Below are 25477 nucleotides of genomic sequence, written 5' to 3'. Positions count from 1 at the left end.
TGACTTTTAGAAGACATCTAAAGGCTGCCCTGTTTAGGGGAGTTTTTAATTGTTGATGTTTTATTCTGTTTTTAATCTGCTGGGAGCTGCCCAGAGTGGCTGGGGAAACCTAGCCAGATGGGCGGGCTATAAATAATAGTTATTGTTATTGTTACAAGAATGTGAGGACTGAGGTGCTGTTTCCTGAAGTCCAAACCACCCACGGTAAGGGAACAGAAGCCCATTCACAACCGTCCTTTTCACCCTTTGGACCTGCCCCTTGCAAAGAGTCAACTTTCACATGCACTCAGTCAGTAACTAGAGAGGCAAACGCAGAAAAGTAGGGTCTCACCCTTCCTCAAAGCCATGCCGCCTTCTAAGGTTATACAATAATCTTACAGTTACAGATAGGTAGCCGTGTTGGTCTGCCATAGTCAAAACAAAACAAATTCCTTCCAGTAGCACCTTAAAGACCAACTAAGTCAGTTCTTGGTATGAGCTTTCGTGTGCATGCACACTTCTTCAGATACCTGAGCTGAAGAAGTGTGCATCTGAAGAAGTGTGCATGCACACGAAAGCTCATACCTGAAGAAGTGTGCATGCACACGAAAGCTCATACCTAGAACTGACTTAGTTGGTCTTTAAGGTGCTACTGGAAGGAATTTGTTTTGTTTTGAATAATCTTACAGTTATACAACAACAATAACAAATAGGGCTGCAGTGCAGTTAAAGGAGATTGATTATGATTCCTGCAATACAGGAGGTTGAACTAGATGACTCTAGGGACCCCTTTCCAACTCCTTGATTCTTTGATTCTGTGTGATTCCCTTGCCTTGCCTTTCAGCTAGATCGGTACCACCCCCTGGGGGGCAGCAAGATTCCCTAGGGGGGTGGCGGCTAAGAGGCAAGCAGATAGTAGAGGGGCACTGGATCAATTTCATCCAGTTTGCTTACTCCATTAAACTAAACAGTTTCATTTCAATTTTGAATAAACGTGCAATTAATTCTTATTGCTTTGAATCGTGTGCTGCATTATTACTCTGCTCGGTGGGTTGCACAAACTGCTATTCTGAAAAATACTTTTTATGGGGTTTTGAATAAATGTGCAATGAAGTGCAACTGTTTTGAATTTTATTGGGGTACTCACCCTGGTCAGTCACCGAAATTGACTCATTCATTCATTGGGTTCTTATCGTCCTTAGTGGATCATGTGAAGCGGTATTGTGAATGATGCTTTTATATACATATAGCACAGGGAGCACTAGGGATGAACTGATGGAACCAAAGGGGTGGTGGCCCCCCAAAGGTTCTGGGACCACTGCTCTAAACAAAGAAATAACAAAGTCACCTGACACTGAGCCTGATATTTCTTTGCTGGCCGTCCAACGATGTAGATCTGGGAGGGGGAGAGACCCAGGACGTTGTAAACAGAGATGTCTTTCATGGAGCCATAGGCAGCACAGATCTTGATGTGGCACTAGGAGAAGATGGAGAAATGACAAAGCTTTAGCCCCTTTTCATCACATTTTGGCTGGTTGCCTCTTCGACTCACTTATTTCAGGCCTTGAAGCACCAACCCCAGAGGGATTCCAGTTTGCTTCTAAGGACACGCTCTCAGTACTCTCTCCAGGGACAGAAGGGGCATACAAGAGACAAATTTGTGGAGGAGAGGGATACCAATGGCTGCTAGCCATGCTATGCTCTACCTCCACAGCTGGAAGCAGCAATGCTTTTGAATATGACGGGAGGGGAGAGGGCTCTTGGGCTCGGATCCTGCTTACTGGTTTCCTGCAAGCATCTGATTGTCCACTGGGAGATGCTGGACTAGATGGGCTGCTGGCCTGATCCAGCAAGCTCTTCGTATGTTCTTATGTTCCTAATGTCCAAAATTTGCCCCTGCAGGCAGTTTGAAGCATCAGGACTGAGCAGGAGATATTCATCCGAGCCAATGCTGGCGCCAACTGCGCCGGAAGGTCAGTGCCCAGTCGGCTAAGCCCTCCACCCCAACCCAAACTAAGGATGGGTGTGGATTTGATCTGAACTTCCTGAAACAATTTTGCAAACTGAAACAAAACTCTCACTTCTCTGAATTTTTGGAGTGAAGTTATCCAACGACAAAAAGGTGCCCCCAAAAATGCATATACTTGTGGGCCAGTAAATGTGTCTATTTTAAAAATAAAAATAAATAATGCATTATATCAAGGGGGATTGCTTGAATATATCTATATATGCTGTAGATATATAGATATTGTTTGTTTGGTTTGTTGGTTATTGCATTTGTACCCCCCACCCCACCCTCCATTCCCAAAACCCTCAAGGGGGGAAGTCCCCACCCATCTGTCAGCTACCTCTTGCACCAGGTTGCGGAGGAAGATGGTCTTCTGCCTCAAGGGGTCATGGACCAGCCCATCCGAGAAGAAGATCATCCCTTGGGGAAAGTTGTGCTGAGAGAGCCAGGAGACGACCCGCTGCTTCTGCATGTCCGGGCGCCCTGTGATGTAGATGATCAGGTAGCCCAGGTCTTGCCAGTGTCTGCAGTATGCAGGGGACACACACACACACACACACACACACACAGAGAGAGAGAGAGAGAGAGAGAGAGAGAGAGAGAAGGTGCTCAAATCACAGAGTGCTCATTTTGTAGAGCTGGAAAAGGTTCAGAAAAGAGCGACCCAAATGAAAAAGTTGGTGGAACAACTCCCCTATCAAGAAAGGTTGTGGCATTTTGGACTTTTCAGTTTGGAGGAAAATTATGCAAGGCATGGAGCAAGAGGGTAGGGGAAAGTTTTCCTCCTTTTCTTGTTACGCTAGAAATTGGGGGTGTCCAATGAACATTGGGAGATTTGGGACAGATAAAAGAAAGTCCTCCTTCACACAGCACGAAGTTAAACTATGGAACTCTCTCCCACAGGAAGCAGTGATGGCCACCAACTTGGATGGCTTTAAAAGACAATCAGACAAATTCATGGAGGAGACAACTATCAATGGCTAGTAGCCATGATGGTTATGTTCCGCCTCCACAGCTGGAGGCAGCAATGCTTCTGAATTCCAGTTGTTGGAAACCGAGAGGTGGGGAGGGGGCTCTTGTGCTCGGGTCTTGCTTGATGGTTTCCCACAGGCCTCTGGGTGGCTACTGGAAGAAAAGGATGCTGGACTGGGGTGGGTCATTGGCCTGATCCATTGGCCTGTTCTCATGATCCAGCCTCTAGGGGTTCCCAAGGTCAACTGAGCCTCCACCTGGCCTGAGTATGAATTAATTCTGTCCACAGAATCATTTGCTGGGAGCCCCTCACCTGACAACGTCGACTGCGCCGGCCCGAACTTTGGGGTCGCTGCCCATGATGGAGACGCTGGCTGCAAAGGACCCATCGATGCTGAAAACCACGCACTCCATTCCCCGGGGGAGGACAGTGAGGTAGCTGACGGCTGTGCTCTGGTCGCCCCTGGAGGGGGCAAAAAGCAAGTACCGTGTTCTCTCCAGCCGCTGAGCGTTTTTGGGGATTCTGCGCCACCCCCCTCCCCATGGCACACAGACACCCTTCCCAGAACCTCCCAAGGCCTGGGCCTTACCTGACCACCATCTTGATGGGGTAGACACCCACTGCCAGCCTCTTGTCTTTAGGGAAGTTGTAGGAGACCCTCCCGCTGCTGTTGGTGATCTCCGTGTCAAAGTAGACCCAGCGCCCAGAAGAGGGCTCTGTCATAATGAAGATGTCAACCTGGAGGAGGAAGAGAACACCTGGATGCACTTCCTGTTATCCAGTCAGAGAGCAGGAGCACATAAGAACAAAAGATGAACCTTGGTGGGTCACGTTGATGGCCCATCTGGTCCAGTGCACTGTTCTCACAGGGGCCAAATGCCCCTAACAGACTAGGAATGTAGATAGATTGCTTCTGGGCCTGGAGGCTCCAGAAGAAGGTAAAGAACAGCTTCTATCCGGGGGCTGTTAGGCTGCTGAATGAAAAGATAACAACAAGGCAACTGACTTTTGGATTTGGTGGGTGTCCGTCAGTAAACAAGGGGAATTAAGACTAAGAGAGATGAGTGGGGGGTGCTCGTGTAATCTCACTGTATACAAGTTGTACAAGTGACAATAAAGTATTTCAAATTTCAATTTCAATTTCAGAGCATCAGACGATCCTTGCTGGATGTTGTGGTACAGTGGCAACAGAGCCACAGATGTTCCTCCTGAAACCCGCCCCCCCCCACACTCCCCAGCAGTTGTTCTCTGTTGGGGCACCACCAGGTCTGTGTCACAAGCACCCTACAACCCGGTATTTTTGGAGTACAACTCCCAGAAGCCCCAGACTGCAGTGGAAGAGGAGAGGGAGGCAACGTTGGTGCCAAGCAGGCTGTGATATTGGTGTGTTATACGTTGGGCTGTCTCTGAAGATGGTTCGGAAACTTCAGCTGGTGCAGAATTCAGTGGCCAGGTGGCCACCAGAGCAAGACGGTTTGAGCATATTACACCGATCCTGGTCCGACTGCACTGGCTACCAATTAGTTTCCGGGCCCAATTCAAAGTGCTTGTTTTGACCTATAAACAGCTCAGGACAGCAATCCCTCAAGGACCACCTCTTTCCATATGAACCTACCCAGACCCTGAGATCATCTTCTGAGGCCCTCCTTTGTTGCCCCCTCCTCAAGAGGTCCAGAGGGTGGCAAACCGAGAACGGGGCCTTCTCTGCAGCAGGTCCCCATCTATGGAATGCTCTCCTCAGGGAAGTTTGCCTTCCGCCTTCATTATACACCTTTAGGTGCCAGGCAAAAACGTTCCTTCATAACCAGGCCTTTGGTTGATCTGATTTACACTCTATGCCCTTTTAAAATGTTTTATTTTTGGGGGGGGGGAGGCTATTGGGTTGTTTTTTTATATTTTTATTAGGTATTTTATGGTTTTATATCTTGATTTTGTTCTGTGAACTGCCCTGAGACCCCCAGGTTTAGGGCAGTATATAAATAATAAATAATAATAATAATAATAATAATAATAATAATAATAATAATAATTGGTGGGGAGGCAGCACCAGCTTCTTCCCCAATTTACTTCCCAGCTTTGAGTGCTGCAATTTTGCCCAGGTGAAGAGAGTGGCAAGGAGCAGGCAGATTTAAATGAGCCATTAAATCAAAGGGTTGCCACCCAGGAGCTGCCTCCCTTAGATTCTGCACTTCGGTGCAATACGGAACCTGCTAAAAATGCTAAAGATGGGCAGCCTTGCTCTTCCTCTGCCGTCCCACCAGTAAGAAGCCTCCCTCTGAGAACAAAGTCCCCTTCTGAAGTCTCTTTCACTGCATGGCTGACACACCCCTGTGTGTCCAATTAGCCTTAGCAGGAAGAATGAAGACCGGGGGGGGGGAGGGGGGGCTTACCTTTTCTCCCGTCAGGGCCACCATGTCAAGGGGGCCGTACATGAAGCGGCCAACCAGGGACTGGGGACCATCTTCGGCCGCGATGACGTCGTTCGATCGGTGGTTGGAAGTCACATTCTGAAAAGGAAAGAAATGCACTCCGGTTTTCTTTGTTGTAAGCTGCGGTGGGTACCGTATTTCTCTCTATGTGTGGAAAAGCAGCATAGAAATAAAATGAATGAATGAATGAATGAAAATGCGCTCATCACCCTCAGTTTGACTTGGGTTCTCTTGCGCAGCCATTTCTCTCGGGGGTTCGAGGGACTGAGCATCGCCAGGTCCAAGCTGTTACTCTCCTTGACAGCGGTGGTTTCAAATCTCATCACCTGAAACGAAATGTGAGCGTCTGAGAGGGACGGCAGCCTCGGCGGCAGAAATGGCCATGCAAGATGGCATCATTTTCTTTATAATAATGGGTGGGATTCAACTAGGTTGTTGTGTGCGTGGAACAAGGAATTCCAAGGCGCCCTGATGGATTTATTTGTTTATTTATCCATTCTGTTTCATAAAATTCGTACAATTCATTAAAAAGGGCTTTGCAAAAAAAAATAAAACAATTAAATTATGGATAATAAAAATGAACAACAATGATTTAAGACATTCAAAAAGTTAAAAAACGGGTTAAAACTCACACCAGCTTTCTAAACATCTCGGTAGACTTGTCTAACCAAGAATGTTTTTAGCAGGCGCCCAAAAGAGCAAAGTGAAGGTCAAGAGGCTGGGAGTTCCGTAGGGCAGGTGCTGCCACACTAAAGGATAGATTGCTTACGAATGCAATGTGGGTGTTGCGTGGCACTTATAAACAGTGCTAGTTTGGTCAATCAAACTGGTTGAGTGGTCATGAACTTGGTAAGCCAATCTTGCAGATAAACTGATCCCAAATTGTTAAATTATTCATTTTTTATTACATTTATATTCCACCTGTTCCCCCCTTCCAGGTTCTATGGTTCTCCCATCCTCCATTTTACATCCGCCCCAAGGTAGAGGAGAAAAAGTGGCCCTCTCACCTGTCTGAGGATGAAGGCAACCACGTCTGTGGACTCCCAGTAGCTGGCGTGGAAGAGATGGGGGAGAGCCACTGTGGGGAAAGCCGTAAGGACGTCTGGGCAGTATAAGGCATAATCTATCCTCTTTGCCCCCCACCATTTAGATGTGACTGCAGGGAAACAAAGGAGGTCAGCATCAGCAAGACTATGCCCCAAAGCTTCCTGTTTCTCACAAGATTCCCTGCACCCTAGATTCCCATTTTTTGTTCAACCAGAAACACGGAGAGAGAGATCTCCTGCCTTAACCCCCAGAGGGCGGGACTCACTCTGGGTCACGCTAGCAGGCAGCAAGCTCTCCCTCGACCCAGAACTCTCGCTGTCGCTGCTGCCGGTGCTCCCTCGACGCCCCTTCCCTAGAGTGGCGCTGGAAGGCTCAGAGACCCCTGCCAAGGAAAAGGAGGGCAGCTTTGCAGAATTATCTTCAGCAAACAGGGCGCTGTGGCAGTGGAGGACATCCGCTGCAGAGGATGGAGAGAGAGAGAGAGAGAGAGAGAGAGAGAGAGAGAGAGAGATATCAGGTGGCAGGAGGTGTTATTCCAGTCCATCTTTGTCCCCTGCCCCCCCAGAAAACCATGTGTTCATGAGATGCCTTCCTCTTTCCCCAGATACTCAGCCAAAGGGAGTCTTTTAGGCTACTATTTTGCCACTACAGTGGTACCTCTGGTTACGAACTGAATTCGTTCCGGAGGTCCGTTCTTAACCTGAAACTGTTCTTAACTGGAGGTGTGCTTTTGCTAATGGGGCCTCTTGCTGCCGCTGTGCCACCAGCACACAATTTCCGTTCTCATCCTGGGGCAAAGTTCTCAACTCGAGGTAGCTCTTCCAGGTTTGTGGAGTTTGTAACCTGAAGTGTTTGTAACCTGAGGTGTTTGTAACTCGAGGTACCACTGTATCTTATCTGATATTGCAGCCTTTTGCTATCTATCTATCTATCTATCTATCTATCTATCTATCTATCTATCTATCTATCATCTATCATCTATCATCTATCTATCTACAGTGATACCTTGGTTCTCGAACTTAATCCATTCCAGGAGTCTGTTCAACTCCCGAAACCATTTGAAAACCAAGGCATGGCTTCCAATTGGCTGCAGAAGCTTCTTGCACTCAAGTGGAAGCCGCGTCAGACGTTCAGCTTCCAAAAAACGTTTGCAAACCGGAACACTTACTTCCAGGTTTGCGGTGTTCGGGAGCCAATTTGTTCAGCAACTAAGCCATTCGAGAACCAAGGTACCACTCTATCTATCTATCTATCTATCTATCTATCTATCTATCTATCTATCTATTGTTTTAAGCTATTTTTGTAAGTCACCTTGTAGTAGGAAAGGCATGGTTTTATTTCTTACACGAATATTGCGGCACGTGGCTACTGAGTGCCACCAGGGTTTGCAAATGTCTCATTTAAGTCTACATAGAATCTTTATTGTCAATAATGATGGGACTCACAGGTAGAGAATCGTTTTTATTTTTAATGTTTCTAAAGGGAATCTTTGTATGAGGTTAATACTTTATTATCCCTTTGGAGATGTGCTCTATCTTTATACTTCTGCTCTTCTGGGCTTTGATGCTATACATTTTTTTTATTCTTTGTCCTCTTTCATTTGTTGTTATATTTGCACTTTTTGAGGTGAGAAACCAATAAAATTGGAAAACCAGAGAAATATGAGAAGTACCTAAGAGGTGGGACTTCCCATCTCCCAGTGGGTAACGCTGGTATCTCGGGACCGTAAATGGAGGCAGGAGGTGGAACTTGTTCTCCAGTAAGGGCTCAAGTCTGGAAGCGGAGGGGTCCGCAGAGTGGAAAAGGCTGTAGACCTGGCTGCAGGCGGGATGCACCTGGGAGGCTGGAAAGGGGGAGAGAGGGAGGGGAGGAAGGAGCCCCAGAATCATCAGAAATTGCCCACAAAATGTCTTGAAGCAGGACAGAAACAGCTGCCAAGCTTGTCCCTACATTTCCAGAGAGGCTTCAGCGGAGGTGGGGGGGCCAGGATGGGGGTTAGCTTTGAGCTGTCAAATGGAGAAATGGGGCAGCCCAGTGGATTCTTGAATGAGCGGGTGCATCCCATAAACAGCAGGATTTGCTTTTTCCAGAATAATAATAATAATAATCCTCTCTGCATCTGCATCCTTCAACACAGTAACAATTAATTGCACATTCTTCCATTCAGAAAATAAATATATGCTCTAACATTGCAGCTAAAAGAAAAAATATGCTATACAGCAAAGAATATTTCATGAAAAATATTTTTTCACACATCTTACTAATGGAAATGTGAAGGTGAATGGAATTTAGAGCCTTTAGAGTGTTTGTATATTTAGATTATTTATCTGTGGCTACTTACCAAAAAGCTGGAGAGCTCAGTCAGTAGAGCAGGGGACTCTTAATCTCAGAGTTGTGGGTTCAAGCCCCATGTTGGGCAAGAGATTCCTGCATTGCAGGGAGTTGAACTAGATGACCCTCATGGTCCCTTCCAACTCTACAATTCTATGATTCTATGAGCAAACCTTCACCTACCACAGATGTACAGTAACTAATTTATAAGAATCAATAGCCGTTACCGAAAATTGGCTATCTTGTGACAACTCGGCACTGTAAATACAAACAAATGTGACCAATGGGAGTAGCATTGAAAGCACTAACAGCAGAAATTTTTTTTGAAGAAGTGTGGAAAGTGTTTTGTTTCAGCAGATGTAGGAAAGTTTTTTGTTTCAAGGCTCTAAGGCTGATCAGTCATAAAGAAGTGATGCACTTGAAGGTAGCCACCTCCAGAGCCCCCCTACTGCCCCCTTGCTTCTTAGCACCCCTCCAGGTAATTCCCCCCAAGAAACTGGGCTCACCTTCCAGGCCAGGCAGGACTGTTCTCCTCATGGCAAGCACCAAACCAAGGGGGGAGCCGAAGAGGAAGAAATCGGAGACTTCAAAGTCAAAGCGTCCCAGGTTGACTTCCAGCAGGTTGGCAGAGGTCTCAGGAGGGAAATCAGCATCCTCACTCATCATTGTGGAGTGGATGCTGGAGAGGAGAGAAGGAGAGGGAGAGGAACATGGAAGATGAATGTTGTCCAGACCCGAGATGATCAAGGGTCTGGAAACCAAGCCTTATGAGGAACAGCTGAGGGAGCTGGGTATGTTTACCCTAGAGAAGAGGAGATGGAGAGGTGACATGATAGCCATCTTCAAATATCTGAAGGGCCGTCACATGAAATATCAAGCAAGCTTGTTTCCTGTTGCTCTGGGGTGGGGACAACAACGACCCAAACCAACGGATTTGAATGAGAAGAAAGTCAATCCCAATTTTAGGAAGAACATTCTAGCAGTAAGAGCTGTTCAGCCAGTGGATGGACTCCCTCAGAAGGTAGTGGACTCTCCTCTATCAGAGGCTTTTAAGCAGAGGTTGGATAGCCACCTATCAAGGATTCATCTGCTGCAACTCCTGGATTCCAGGAGGTCAGATTAGACAACCCTTGGTGTCCCATTCTACAATTCTATACTCCCACTAACAGAATCATAGAATTGCAGAGTTGGTATGGACCCCAACAGCCATCTAGCCCAAGCCCCTGCAAAGTAGGGGGTCAGCCCTCATACATTTTGAAATGATACCAGATCCTCTTAGCTTTACAAATGTCCTAGCAGTTTTATTGATGCACCACGAGGTTTGTGAACAAAAAGGCCCAAGTTTGTTTTGTGTGCATGTTTAATTTTAATCTTCTTTCAGTGACATAGTCCTCTTTATTTCCTTATTTAGTCGTTTATCTTGTTGAAGATTGTGTCCTTCCTTGAATAAAGAAACATTAAAAACTTACAAATAATTAACTAAATGACAACATGAATAGGAACTGCTCCCAGGTGCTCATAGAACTTTGGTCTCCAGGCTCCTGGATGGACCCACCTGAGGCTGCCTCTCCTCCTCTCTCCCTCTCCCTTACCTGGAGAGGAAGGCGTGATGCTGCGTGATAGCGTCACATTCGTAGCTGGAGCAGTCGCTCTGTTTCCGCGGCAACGGTTGCTGGGGCTCCTCGTCCTCCATCATCCCAGAGATGTCAATGTTGCTCTTGCTGAGACGCTTCAGCTCCCCCAGGTTGGAGTCTTCGCCTGAGAGGGGATTATCCTGAAGGGGCAGAGAAGCCAGCAAAGGGAATATTGAATTGCCGTTGGGACAACCCGGGTGGGGGTGTGTGTGCGCGCGCTCAAAAGGGAAGAGAGAACATGATGGGACACAAGAGGAGCTGGAATCTTGTTATGTAGAGGCCTTCATCCACTAGGGGGCATTCATGGTGCAAAAATCACCAATGTACAGCCATCAAAATCTACTCCCAAAACTTGGACAGGTTTATAGTGGCAGGGAAAGAGTGGGATAAAGCAGGGATGAGAACATGAGAAGAATCTGCTGGATCTGCTGGATCAGGCCAATGGCCCATCTAGTCCAGTGTTCTGTTCTCACAGGGGCCAGCCAGATACCCCAATGGGGAGCCCACATGCAAGACCTTAGCAAAAGAGCAACACCCTCCCCTCCTGGGGCTCCCAGTAACTGATTTATTTATTTTATTACATTTACATCCCACATTTTCTTCCAAGGAAGTTCAAGGTGGTCACATGGTTCCCCCCCCCAATTTTATCCTCACAACAACCCTGCAGGCTAGGCTTTGGTCGAGAGTGGCTGACTGGCCTGAGGCCACACCCAGTGAGCTTCATGGCTGAGTCCGGATTGAAACGCTGGTCTCTCCCAGATCCTAGCCCCACAGGCTAGCCGCTACACCACACCACCTTATATTGGGTCTCTGGGCCTCTTGCAAGAAGGCTTGCGATTTTTCTTAGTATCCTATTCCTTTACCCTTAATAGTAGTCTGACAGACAGAAATTCAACAGGTGCAGCTGCAACCATTGTTTCGCCTCCCAAACTTCCTCAATGTGCTTTTTCAGTGGATAGGAGGAGCACTGGAGTTCCCAAGCAGACGGGTGCCAGGGATCTCTCAGGAAGCCTGCCAGTCCTGACTCCCGCCCTCCACCCCACTCCCAAGAGGAAGGGACTGTACCTGGGCACTGCTGGCACTGCCTCTCCTGCTGCTGGACTGGCTTTCATCTGCCAAGCCGGTGCTGTAGCAGATGGCATCGAACCCCATAATTCCTCCCACGCAGTCTCCAATGAGGCACACCTGGGAAGGAGAAGAGAAGGGCGTCCAAGTTGGTAGGACATCACCTTGCAGCAAAGTCCCAGAGGCTTCATCTAGACCCACCACTCAGCATGCATACCCACACACACCCAAAGAGTCAAACAATCCCCAAACCCATCAACAAAAGTCAAGAGAGCCTCCACCACAACACCCAGAGACAGGAGGATTCAGGTGATGTGAAAACCTGAAGGAGCATCTTCACCCCCATTGTTCTGCCCAGACACTGAGGTCCAGCGTCGAGGGCCTTCTGGTGGTTCCCTCACTGCGAGAAGCCAAGTTACAGGGAACCATGCAGAGGGCCTTCTCAGTGGTGGCACCTGCCCTATGGAACGCCCTCCCACCAGATGTCAAAGAGAAGAGCAACTACCAGATTTTTAGAAGACATCTGAAGGCAGCCCTCTTTAGGGAAGCTTTTAATGTTTAACAGACTATTGTATTTTAATACTTTGTTGGAAGCGACCCAGAGTGGCTGGGCAAACCCAGCCAGATGGGCGGGGTATAAATAATAAATTCTATTCTATTCTATTCTAAAACATAAGAATGTAAGCAGATCCCTACTTGATCAAGCCAATGGTACATCTAGTCCAGCATCCTATTCTCACAATGGCCAACCAGACACTTCAATGTGAAACCCACATGCAGGACCCAAGCACAACAGCCCTCTCTCCTCCTCTGGCTTCCAGCAACCAGTATTCAGAAGCATCGCTGCCTCCAACTGCGGAGGCAGAGTGTTGCCATCCTGGCTAGTAGCCCTGGAGAGCACTCTCCTCCTCCGTGAATTTAAAAGAGGCTTATTTTAAAGCCATCCAGATTGGTGGCTATCACTGCTTCCCACGGGAAGGAGTTTTAACTGCAGTGTGAGAAGAATGACTTACAAGGCTAAAACTTTGTAAGTTAACATTTATTCTCCACTGTGTATAAGGCAGATTTTTACATCATTTTCAGTTGCCTTGATTCCATTTAAAGAAAGGGACACACGAGTTCAAAGTATGAACGAGAGAAAGGAAGAGAGAAATGCCCAGTGGTTAGAGGGAAGAACCTTATCAAAGCTGCTGTCTGTGGATGGGCTGATCCCCTTAAACCCTGGCCATCATGTTCTTCATCCAAGAGAGGCATGATCGTACCTGCCCATTAAATCCACTCCCATCAGGAGACTTGAGAAATTCATTGTAAACCTGGTTGGCTCGGCTGATCACCATGGCAACCGCGTCCTGGTACTGCGGGGAGGAGATGGCCAGCAGTGGCAAGGCAGCCAGAGGGATGTGGTCTTCGCTGCTGCTGAGGGAGGTCTCATCATAGCTGTAGGGATTCAGGCTGGAGGGGGAGGACAAGGGGGTAAGAAAAGGGACAGCACAGGGAATTAGCCAGGGCTAAAAAGCAGGTGCGAAACCACAAGGGCCATCTACAGCAGGATCCTCATCTGTATTACCGTACTTATTTACAGATTCTCTTTAAAACAACCAAAAAGTCTTATTGAAGCAAAACAAATTAATGCAATAAAAATAACAGAAGTACAAAAAAGCATCACAGTATATCCAGAAGAGACTTAATATTAGGTTGGGGAAGTACTTATTGCCAACAGGAGGGTCAAATTGCAGGTTTCTGGTTTCCTGGGCACCAGGGGATAAATTGCCTCTCCCAACACCACGGAGAGACACCAATGGAGATAATCAGAAAATGATGGGGGAATTGCATTTTCTGCATTCCTCTTCGGTTGGAAGAGGAACCTGGCTCTCACCCGCAGTTTGCCTGGCGGTCTGGCACTTGCTTCCCCATGGAATGCGAGGGCAGGCAAAGGCACTGGGTGCATGGAGCACTCCAGCTGCTGCACCCCCACCCCACCCCCAATCCCGTTCCTGGAAGCACAGGTTATCCTGCTAATTGGGTTTTTTAAATGGGAGTAAACTGCAGGCGTGCACTGGAGATGATAAGAAACTGCGAAAATGAACCCAGCTACAAGGATTTAAAAGGTTTGGATTGAGAGGGAATTTAATTCGGTGAAAGAGACGATGAGGGGAAGGGAGCCCATGGTTTACTTATATCAAAGTTTCTCTCTACATTTATGATATGGCAACCCTCCCAGGAATGCAAGTTTTATTTTAAAAAATATGTACAAGCGAGGAAAGAAGAAATCGGAATATAAATATGGAATTTAACAAAATTGGAACTGTGTGTGAGAGAGAAAGGAATTGAGAGGCAGGAGGAAACATTACACTTTGAAAATATGGAGCAAAGTCCACCCTAACCTCCGTTATCCATGAAGGAAAGTGTCTGAGATAAGGACAATTGGCCATAAATCACTGGCAGGGAAGAAAGGAGTCCACCAGCAGTGGGAATAGAAGCTTTTGGATTAACTATTTGCAGTCTGGATTCAGGCCGTTCTTCCTAGGCTGGAAAAATGGCGAAGGCGTCTTGTTTGTGTTGGCTATTGGCAGTATGGTAGCGCTGCAGAGAGCTTGCTGGGGAGACCATGCATTAAAAAGGGACTCAAAAATAACTTAAACAAGGTTTTAATAAGAAAAACAAAAACTCCATTTACACTAAATACATCAACAAACCAGACCCAACCACCAACCCATCCTCCAGGGTAATGGGAGAGCTAGGTGCTGCTCCTTATATACTACACCCAGTTGCTGACACAGCTTAATCAATACAACTCAGCAGCACCTGCTATGTTTCACAGCTGTAAAGCTGGGTCTCGTTATTTTGCTCTGGCCCTTGCTCTGGCCCCTTAAAGACATACACATCGGGTGGAACAATGATGAACCTTTACATTTAAAGAAACCATTCAACAGTTTGCTGGAAGCCAAATCACAGGACAAAGTGATGCAGTGACTTTTGGAAACTCTGAGATAATTGCTTCTTCTTGAGGCATGACAGGAACCATCAACAGTTGTAGGAATGAAGGATATGACACCATATACGGATGGGAAAACATCATGGGGTGTGTGGAACTGACACATAATAAGGATTACAGTTAGAGTTCCTCACTTGAAACTTTATAAATTACCTAATTTACCAACACGAATGAAATCACAAGATTGTATAAGGGATTATTATATCTGAACGGAATGGAAATTATTAAGGATTTGGAACGCCAAAAAAATGTAGAAGAATGAAGTCATCGAGTCTAGCACACAGGGAGGGCAGTTTGATTAAATTGTATATTTTGACATTGGAATAATTGGCATTAATAATTGTATTAATTGGATAAAATTGGTATTGTTATAATGAGGCTGCTATTGGAACGATATTGGAAAATCAATAAAAACATTTTTTTTTAAAAAAAGGAAGGCCAAATTACACGTTATGCTGTGCAGAAGGAGTCCCGTGTGTCTGTATTTGTTGCATATAAAACAAAATCCCACCAAACAGCACAGAATTTTTCAGGGTCCTCTGAGCCTTTGTCAACCCATAAGTTATGAGTTGTTGTTTTTCAGCTAATGCTAAACTCCACATATTTTAATAACAATGCGAAACTTGGAAATCCCGCAAGGTTTCCATTTGGGGGCAACTGAGGTTCTGACAGCTGACAGCATCCATGTCAAGTGTTCCTGAGAGCTAAAACCTTCCAGCTGATCATCCCACAGATTTAATAAACAAAGATGGAATGGGATGCTTGAGTCTTTTCCTGACAAACCATTGTCCAGAAGTTTAATACTTGTGGGCAGTCCCGCCGCAAGTAAGAAATGCTGTCTCTTCTTCCATAGCCCCTCCAAGAGTCCTGAGAATATTTTGACACCATATGGGCAGTTTGCACTGGTGTACAGTTCCCTCTGTGTAGGATTTTCCTGGAACACAGAAGCTGGGACTGGCCTACATGGTTTAGATGACCAAAGTGCATACGATTTAGAATCCTCGATTTGCATGTGCAGGTCTTTCTCCCATGTACGTTCAATACCTAATCAGTTTGTCTGTATTGCTGAGAATCACCTTGTGCTTCAACACCTCCCAAAGCCAAAGAAGTTTTATTTTTATTTTTTAAAGAATTAGTTTTGTTTAGAACTAATGCATGTTCTTACAGAAAGGGGCTGTATAATACAGGTCAATGCTGGAGATGTAATGTTGGAAGTGTTTTTGCTGAGCTGTGTTACGTGGGCACGTTCAGAGATATCTTCCTTCTTCTCTGAAGTTGTCATCCATATTGGTTTTCTACTGGCCAGATCCTAAATATTTGCAGATAGGATCATAGAATTGCAGAGTAGGGAGGGGCACTCCAAAGGTCATCCAGTCTAACCCCCAGCAATACAGGAATCACAGCTCAAGAATCCCTCAGAGCTGGCTTTCCAACCTCTGATTAAAAACCTCCAATGAGTCAAAGAGCTGGAAATTACCCCAAGGCTCCATCTAGTCTAACCACCTGCGATTCAGGAATCACAGCTAAAGATTCCGTAATTCGAACCTAAAGAATCATCATGCCTGTTGCCACAAGGGGGCAGCATTGCCCAGCCTTGGCTATTGGTTCCCTATTACCACCTGCTCCTTCTGCAGAACCCCAGGGCTTGGATCTCTGTTATGATGAGATATGCAAGCTCGTAAGTCAGCAGTGCACTCTGCTCCCATCCTCCAAATCTATCCAAAAGACTCCAGTGCCTGGGATGTGCTGCCTCCAAAACAGCCCAACTGCTCCAGCTGGATCCGTCTGTCTAATGTGGCCACTTTGAAAGGGCCTTTGAGACACAACAGGTATGAAAAGGTCTCGGGGGAAAGTTAGAATATCTGAGAAAGACACGGCTCGGATGAGAAAATGGAGTGGGCTGAAGCAATGGCTGTGGAATGGTTACCATCAGAGCACAGAATCAGAGGAAACTGCCTGATACAGAGTCAGGCCATTGATCCATCTGGCTCAGTACTGTCTCCAGAAGTTCAAACAGGATCTTTTCCCTAGAGGTGCTGCTGGGGATTGAACCTGGGACCTTCTGCATGCAAAGCAGATGCTCTACCACTCAGCTATGGCCTTGCAGGCCCAGAAGACGAACAGTCCACCACATAAGAAACCCATGCAGCCCACCACTGAGAAGCCACTGCCCCATGAAAGAGAGAATGTGCAAGAGCAGAACAGCAAGGGAGGTCCAAGTGGCTCAAGTAAGCAAGGCAAGCCACTCTCACCTGGGCAGGGGAACCACAGCAGATGCCCTTTGCAGAGTGCAAGGGATGCCCCTCACCCCTTGCTCACACAGCACCTGTCCCCAAGGAAGCAGCTTTTGCTATGCAAGATTTCTAAAAGGCCTTGCAAGAACGCTGCTACCAAGGCAGCTGGTGCTCCTGAGGAAAGGTAGATTTGCTGTAGGTAGGATTTGCCCTTTTGATGCAGACTTGATGGGGAAGGGTCCGGTGTCCAGGCAGGAAACCTCCTCCCACCAGGGAGTTGGTCCAGGTTGCACAAGCTGAAAAGGTATCCATAACAACGGAGCCCCTAGCAACTGTGTCCAAGCTGCATCCATCTCCAACTCAGCCAAAGGTGTCGAGTCCGTCTTGGCAGGAACGCGAGGAGTCTTATCTACAAAGTGTCCTCTAGGAACTGGTCACCAGGAGCTTTCAAGAGTTATTAGAATCATAGAATTGTGGAGTTGGAAGGGAACCCCGGGGTCATCTAGTCCAACCTCCTGCGGTGCAGGATTAACAGCTGGGGCTCCCCAAACCTGCATTCAACAGGCATCTCACCACTTGAAATGCCACCAGGGTCTGGAGGCAACAGCAGTACTGGCAAACTTAATGCTTTTTTTGCCACAATCATTGCCACAGAGCAGTGGGCGTGAAAATGGGCTCTGATCCTCGGTCATGTTTACAGAATCACTGAACTGTAAAGTTGGACTCCTAAAGGACATCCAGTCCAACCCCTATTCAGGATGGGGTTTCCTGCCATTTGCAGGTCTCTTCCATGGAAGATCAAGGTGCTGACACTGTCTTACAACTGGCTAGAGGTTGGATCCCCCAGGGCAGAAAGAGTCGCTTTGGCTCCATCCCAATGGAAAGACTGGCCAGCCTCCTTCGGTATTCTCTTAACGTAAGAACATAAGAGCCGCCTGCAGGATCAGACCAATGGCCAATCTAGTCCAGCATCTTGTCCTCACAGTGGCTGACCAGCAACCCCAGTGAGAAACCAGCAAGTCGAATTCAAGCACAAGAGCACTGGCCCCTCCTGTACTTTCCAGCCACTGATATTCAGAAGCATCGCTGCCTTTGACTGTGGAGGCAGAGCAAAGCAGAGTTGCCACATTTCAAAAAGTAAAAACCAGGACACCCCAAAACTTCTTGAGGTTGTTTTTAGCAAACCCACAAAATTTTTGATCTTTTTAAAAAACAAACAAATAAACAAACACAATTTTTTGATCGACTTGCCTAAGATCCAGGACAAAGCACTGCCTTTCAGAAATTCCCCCCGGACGTCAATTCCGTCTTTGAAATCCCAGTAATGTCTGGGGAAATCTGGACATATGACAGCCTGAGAGCATGGCCCTTGATCGCCCTCTCCTCCTGCATGATTTGGTGGTGGTGACTGTCTCCCTTGGGAGTGATTTCCAAAGTTTAACTCCGCACTGAGTGAGGAAGGGCTTTCCTTTCCCTGTCCTGAATACTGGCCTCCTCTCTGGAGGAAACCTGCTTTCCCTTCTTTGGAGACCTGACATGGTTGCCTCTGGCCAAACTGATCTGGGAGATACCCTGGATTGGCTGGCACAAAGAGGAACGCAAACAGGACAAGGTGATCTCTAATTATTTACAAAGCAGTTTAACTCAATTAATGTTGCTGAAGGCGCAGCAGCAGCAGAAAATGCCAATTAGGGCAGGAGAGATGTTTTGACACGGGCACCCGTTCCGTAACTGCCAATTATGGTGATGTGATGATGTTTTGAGGGCAGAGGAAGGAGCAGCTCGGGCTCTGGATTTATTTCACCGTCCGCAGAAGGATTGCTGAAGATTATTCTTTGAAAGGTTTTAATCATAGCTTGTGCAGAGCTGTACGTTAACTCTCTGGTCTGAATTTCTTGAATGCTCCTGCTTTTAATGTCTCAAGTCAATAGAGCAGGAGAGTCCTAATCATAGGGTCATGGGTACAAGCCTAACATTTGGGCAAAAGATGGTGCACTGCAGGGGGTTGCACTAGATGACCCTTGTGGTCCCTTGCAACTCTAGACATCTGTGACTCTATGAAAGAATACTAGAATCACAGAATTGTAAAGTTGGAAGGGTAGCCTAGTCCAGCTCCTCCCAGCAATGCGTTAGAAATGGAACCCAAACAACAGGAGCACTAGGCTCACGTCAGCCGCCCATTGGCAGGTGACAAGATGGAGCAAGATTGTTTTCTGCTGCAACAGCGGGTAGGACCTGAAACAATGGATTCAAACGGCAAGAAATTAGATTCTGAGTAAACATTAGGAAGAACTTCCCAGTGGCAAGAGCTGCTTGACAGTGGAATGGGTTCTCCTCCTTTGGAGGTTTCCAAACAGACATTGCATGGCCAACAGTCAAGGATGATTTAGCTGTGGTTCCTGCATTCCAAAGGGTTGGACTAGATGAACCTTGGGAACCCTCCTCCAGCTCTAGAGTTCTATGAATCTAGGGGTGGAGGCCACTTGAGACAACCAGCCCCACCCCACCCCCCACAATGAGCTGCAAATTTCTCCCTTGGCAGACAGGCCAAAAAAAACCCCACCAGGCACATGGACTTTGTCTGCGGTGGAAAGTTGCAGAGGTCTTTCCAGAGGTCTTGCTGACCTACCTCCCCCCAGAACAAATGTTTCAGAATGCATCACTGAGCCGGGTGGCTCTTTCCTGCATCCCACCCCGAAACCCCGCTCCTGGCCTTGCTTGAGGATTTCATCCTGTCTGCAAATCGACCGGATTTGCATTTCTCCAACGAAGACGTGGATTGTAATGCAGTTAATCATTCACTTTGGGGACTCTATGTACCCAGAAAAAAAACATATTTGAGATTCAAATGCCTCTTTGAGAATAAAGCACATGCAGACATGCAAATTTCGCAGAGGGGAACATGCAGAAATGATGCACATTTCCCCAATGGCTTCTTGAAAAACAAAAACGTAGGATTAGTTATGGTAAGAAAGACATCTCACATGGATGAAGAAGGAGAAAACAGGGAGGCAAGCTGGAAATCATTGTATATCTCCCCCCCACACCCGTTTTCTGTGAAGACTTAGCTGGTGACTTCATGCTAAGCAGATTGTTTTAGCTCCGCAGCGAGAGAAGCACTAAATATCAGCCCAAACTCAGCAGAGCAAAAGCCAAATATTTCATCATAAGCAGAGGCGTTTTTGCTTAACGGGGTCTCATTTTTCACTGGAAATGCTACACAGAAGCTTTGCCGTTCCATAAATTTGTGCACAGAGAGATCCCCGCAGGAGCCTCTGAAAAGCCAGAGGCAGTGAGCAGGGCTGAATGCCATAGATTGAGCTGCTTGCTAAGTGGAGCTGAAGGATCGCTCGCGTTAACTTGCTATGAAAATTGCCACCAGCTTAAAATCGCTCCTATTTGTTTTCTCTTTATGAATCCAGCACTTCTAATCCAGACATGTCTCGCCATCGAGCCAGCATCCTGTTTTCACAGCGGCCAACCAGACACCCCAACGGGAAACAAGCAAGACCTGAGCACAAGAACCCTCCCCTCTCCTGTGGTTTCCAGTAACTGGTATTCAGAAGCGTTGCTAGAATCATAGAATTGTAGTGTTGGAAGGGACCCCAAGGGTCATCTAGTCCAACCCCTTGCAATGCAGGATTCTTTTGCCCAATGTGGGACTCAAACCCACAACCCTGCGATTAAGAGTCTCATGCTCTACCAACTGAGCTATCACAACTGTGGAGGCAGAGTATAGCCTCTGTGGCTAGTAGCTTTCAGTAGCCTTCTTATCCTCCTCATTATACCGTTAAATTCTCTTTCAAAGCAATCCAAGTTGGTGGCCATCACTGCCCCCAGTGGGAGAGAGTTCCATAGTTTAACAATACACCACATGCAGAAAGACTTTCTTTTATCTGTCCTGAATCTTCCAACTTTCAGCTGGATGTCCATGAGTCCTGGTGTTAAGAGGGAGAAAAACTTATCTCTATCCACTTTCTCCAGGCCATGCATTCATTTTATACACCTCTATCATATCTCCTCTTGATCACCTTCTTTCCAAAGCTGAAAAGTCTCAAACACTGCAACCTTTCCGTATAGGACTGTCGCTCCATCAATCATTTTGCTCTCCCCTTTCTGAACCTTTTCCAGATCTACAATATCGTTTTCAAGGTGTGGCACCCAGAACTGTTTGCAGCACAGTGGTACCTCGGGTTAAGAACTTAATTCATTCTGGAGGTCCATTCTTAACCTGAAACTGTTCTTAACCTGAGGTACCACTTTGGCTAATGGGGCCTCCTGCTGCTGCCGTGCCGCAATTTCTGTTCTCATCCTGAAGCAAAGTTCTTAACCCGAGGTACTATTTCTGGGTTAGCGGCGTCTGTAACCTGAAGTGTCTGTAACCCGAGGTACCACTGTATTTATTTGTCCATACAACAGAAGCCTGCGAAGAAGATCCTGGCTGTTCCCATTTCCCAGGTGGGAGGCTGAGCCTAAGGGAGAAGGGCCAAAGCACAGGTTTCCCTTTCCTCACTCAGGACTAGTTGACTGAACAATGCAACACGACAGCCAAAAACCCACAGGAAACTCACTTTGCCATGAGAGAGAAGGCCTCTGAGCAGACAGCTGGGCAAGGGACGAGCTTGATCAGGATGTGACCCAGGGCAGCCGGGAAGTGGGCCCGTGTGACCTTCTCGAACACCGATGTGAAGGTGTTGATGTCAGCCATCTTGCTGCTGGGCTCCCCGCCGCCCGTGTCCAGGATGTTGCCCCCATGCAGGACCAGGATCAAGACGTGGGTTTTGCAGTTCTGCTGCTGACCCCCTTCCTGGGGAGAGAGAGAGAGAGAGAAAAGCGAACCAAGCTATGTACATACCTAGAAAAGCAAACCAATCTGAGGATAAAGGCCTGAGCAGATCTCGCTTTGTAGTCAACGGAAGTGAGAAAAACCGAAGAGCCTTGTGGCAGTGCTGGGGCTTCTACAAGGAATGAGTGAATTGCAGGGCTGGAAGGGAACTCCAAGGGCCATCTATTCCAACCCCCTGCAATGCAGGAATCCCAGCTCAAGAATCCCTGGCAGGTGGCCATCCAATCTCTGTTTAAAAACCTCCAACTAAGGAGAGCCTGACACCTGCTGACGTTCCGCTGTCAAACACCGTCAGAAAGTTACTCCCAACGCTCGCCAGATTCTCCTTTCTTGTGATTTGAATCTACTGGTTCGGTTCTTCCCCTCTAGAGCAGCAGAAAACCTTCTTTCCCTCTTCCTTTAAACCTTTAGATATTTGAAGGTGGCTATTGTATCTCCTCTCAGTCGTTTCTTTTCCAGGCTAACTATACCCAACTCTTTCAGTAATTCCTAAGACACCTTCAAACAGAGTTTGGATGGCCATCTGCAAGGAAATCTTGAGCTGTGATCCCTGCACTGAAGGGGGTTGGACTAAATGACCTTTGGGGTTCCCTTCCAATCCTACATTCCTACAATTCTATTAGCCTCCCCACAATAAAAACCAGGAGAAATCAAAGAGAGCCCCACACCCCGTGACGTCCAAAACTTTCCTCTGCGGAGCCCACCCCCACCTCCTCCTGCCCCTCTCCCACACACTGCCTGTTTATTTCCTGAAATGCGATGTGGTCAAGGCTCACCTCACTCTCCTCGTGGATCTCAATGCTGCCTTGTGCAGGATAGCGGTGCTTCCTCAAAGAGGCTCTGTAGAGCTCCCCTGGAGGAAAAGAGAGAAATCAGGGTCACCTTTCAAACCCTTTTACTCCTGGTTGTCCTGGAGAGCCGCCAAATGGGCTGCTGAATTTTCTCTCCTGCCAGCCCTAATATAATAGTCACAATCTGCAGGGACCACCTGGGTGGCAACCTGAAGGGCTGTATTCTTCCATATGAACCAGCCTGGGCTCTGAGATCATCGGGGGGAAGCCCTTCTTCTCGGTCCCCCCACCCTCACAACCCTGCTTGGTGAGGGTGCAGGACAGGGCCTTCTTGGTAGCTGCTCCCAGGCTTTGGAATTCCCTCCCTAGAGAAGCCAGACTGGCTCCCTCCTTGTTGTCCTTCCTCCAGCAGCTGAAGACTCCTATATTCTCACAGACTTTTGGGAACTGACTGTTGCTTTTTCTTCCTTTTTTTTAAAGAGGTGGCTTTTAATAGTGCTGTGCTGATTTTACTGTCTGTGTTTTAATAGACTTGTTTTCTATTTGGCTTTAATTTCAGCTAGAGTTTAATTACTTTCTAACCATCGCGCTTTATAGGTTTTTTTAGCTTTTTGTATTTTATCTGTGTTGTTTTGATTTCTGCAAACTGCCTTGAGTCCCAGTCGGGAAAGGATATAAATAAATTTAGTAATAGTAATAATAGCAGAAGACTGAGGGCAAGCAGGGGAGAGTGTGTGCATATAGTATGGTCTGGCTTGTATAAACTTGTCTATTATTATTATTATTATTATTATTATTATTATTATTATTATTTCCATTACCTGTAATAAAATAGAGACACAATTAATAACGAAATATCTGCAATAATACGAAACGGGTGTATTATAATTTACCTAATTTAAATCTGAAGTGGGTTTTATGTACATGCAGAAATTTATTTTTGAAGTCTCATTGTTCTATATGTTGTTGATTCTGATTTTGTTTTTAATTTTATGCGTCAAAATGGGATCTTGCAGGCAGCAGACTCCCCTGTCCCAGAGAACCGGGGCACAACTTCCTGTGCTGTGTTAGGCAAGAGGGCCCTTGGGGGTCCCTTCCAACTCTGCAATTCTACATTCCCCACTTGGAAGGTAACAAGGGGAAGAGGGAGGGAGGCGAAAGGCCCACCAGGGGGCTCAATTCGCACATTACACTCCTGAAATCTCTGGAGGAGACTCTATAAAATGTAAGGTGTGATGAAATTGTGAGGAAAGATTTTTATACTCTCATATTCCCCCCCCCAAGCCGCTTCCTCAGTCACTTCCCACCCCAGGCTTTTCTTCCACCCGCTCAACTCTTGTCTTCTCGCTCACTATCTCTGCCTCTGTTAGTTGTCAAGGAAACAGCCGCAGGACAGAATCCGATTATCTCCGTGGCAAAACCTGACTGCCATGTCCATCTCTGGGGCGGCCACCAGGAGCTCTGCCCCAGCTGCCCCCACTGCCCCCATTTTGAAGTTTGATGCCAAACTCTGCACCAGTTTTGGGGAGCAGCCACAAGGCCAGAACTTCCTTCTCTTGCTTCCAGAGGCTTCTCTCCCTGGCTCCACCTGTGCATGCACTGCCTTCTCCCTGAGACTGCACCAGCAGAGGATGAGGTCCTGCATTTGAAGACTCCTGCCCCACATTATCCAAAACCTTCCTGTCGAGGAAGAAGACTCCTCACACTTCCTCTTCGCTGCGCTAGTCTTCTACAGGCAGGGTTTGTTTAAAAGATTCCAGAGGATATTTTAAAAAAGGGAATCCGTGCAGTCTCAAAAAAAGGGTGCTGGCCCAGAAAGTGTGCTTTGATCCAAAGTGGCTCTACTCATGGGCAACAGGGTGAGGATGAGGGACAGAAGATAAAAGCCAGGATAAAAGGTTGAAGTCCCAGCCCCTTTGACTGCTGGCTTTCTACATGTAGGGAATTTTTAACATGGTGCAGGGGAATTCAAAACTGCGATCCCTCTGAAGGGCGTACTGCCACTATAGTTTTGGCCACTTGACTACCTCACATTTATTTCTTTATTTCACAAAATTTATACATGGCTTGATTTTAAAAAGTGGTTTACAAAAAATTCAACAAGAAAAATCAACACTAATAATTCAATACTTTAAAAAAAGTTAAAACAATGGTAGGCTAAAAACAGATTAAAACACACACCAGCTTTCTGAACATCTAGGTAAGCTTATCTAAACAATAATCTTTTTAGCAGGTATCAAAAAGGGTATACAGTGAAGGCGCCTGCTTGGCATCAATGGGCAGGGAGTTCCAGATGTGCAGGCGCTGCAACACTAAAAGATGGGTTTTTGACTAATGCAGAACGGGTATTTTGTGGCTTCCTGTAACAGGGCCAGCTCTGCTTATTGAAGCGGTTGAGTGGGCGTAAACATGTCATAGAATGTAATGCAGGACTTCAAAAGCAGACTAGCACAATAACAACACCTTAGAAAAGTGTTACATTTTTTGCATTGTGGCTGGGCACCAAGGGAGTTTCTTGCTGTGATTTGCCTGGGGAAACTCCTTTTGTGTGGGAGCTGAATCACCTGAGGCCACAGTCAACAAAGGATCAGCATGGACATGCCGGCACTGAGCCTATGAGGGCAATTCAGCTGGTTTGAGGTGGAAATCCTGAGTTGCGGATTGTTCCCAAAGACCTTCCATTGCAGAAAACATTCACCATAAGACATGATTCAGTAGAGGCAACGCAGTCCCTGGGTCATTGCCAGGACGCAGGGGTAAAATGGATGAGGAGAAACAAGCCGAGCTTGAATCCTGGCAAGATGGAGGCACTGTGTGAGAGAAGCTCCTGTGTCTGGGAAATTGCTCAGTTGCCTACCCTGGATGGGTTTGCTCTCCCCCCAAAAGAGCAGATTCACAATTTGGGGTTGCTCTGTCACTGGAGGCTCTGGTAGCATCAGTAGCTAAAAGTACCTTTTACCAACTGTGACTGTTTCAACAGCTGTGGCCATTCCTGCCCCAGGAAAACTTTGCCATAGTTCATTCATTGGTTACTTCAAAACAGGATTGCTGTAATATGCTCTATGCGGGACTTCCTTTGTGCTTGATCTGGAAGCTGCAGTTAGTGCAGAATGCCGTAGCATGATTGCTGACAGGAGTGAGGTCT

General features: G+C 46.8%; 1 protein-coding gene across 3 annotated transcripts in view; it reads right to left on the bottom strand.

The window, feature by feature from the left end:
- Positions 1-25477, bottom strand: part of PITPNM3 (PITPNM family member 3) — a gene marked incomplete at its 5' end in the record, with an annotated part of 66197 nt that overhangs the window by 4080 nt on the left and 36640 nt on the right. For all 3 annotated transcript variants that reach the window (XM_081843078.1, XM_081843077.1, XM_081843079.1), the window contains 15 exons: positions 1328-1456; positions 2328-2511; positions 3273-3422; positions 3550-3698; positions 5351-5467; positions 5599-5715; positions 6397-6545; positions 6702-6893; positions 8109-8279; positions 9274-9446; positions 10360-10541; positions 11467-11586; positions 12729-12918; positions 21267-21502; positions 22318-22394. In XM_081843078.1, coding sequence (XP_081699204.1) covers positions 1328-1456; positions 2328-2511; positions 3273-3422; positions 3550-3698; positions 5351-5467; positions 5599-5715; positions 6397-6545; positions 6702-6893; positions 8109-8279; positions 9274-9446; positions 10360-10541; positions 11467-11586; positions 12729-12918; positions 21267-21502; positions 22318-22394 — 2336 coding nt within the window. The remainder of the gene's footprint in view (positions 1-1327; positions 1457-2327; positions 2512-3272; positions 3423-3549; positions 3699-5350; positions 5468-5598; positions 5716-6396; positions 6546-6701; positions 6894-8108; positions 8280-9273; positions 9447-10359; positions 10542-11466; positions 11587-12728; positions 12919-21266; positions 21503-22317; positions 22395-25477) is intronic.

Source organism: Podarcis erhardii, assembly GCF_964252035.2.
Source record: "Podarcis erhardii genome assembly, chromosome: 16".
Lineage (NCBI taxonomy): Eukaryota > Metazoa > Chordata > Lepidosauria > Squamata > Lacertidae > Podarcis > Podarcis erhardii.
This window is presented reverse-complemented; position numbering and strand designations above follow the sequence as displayed.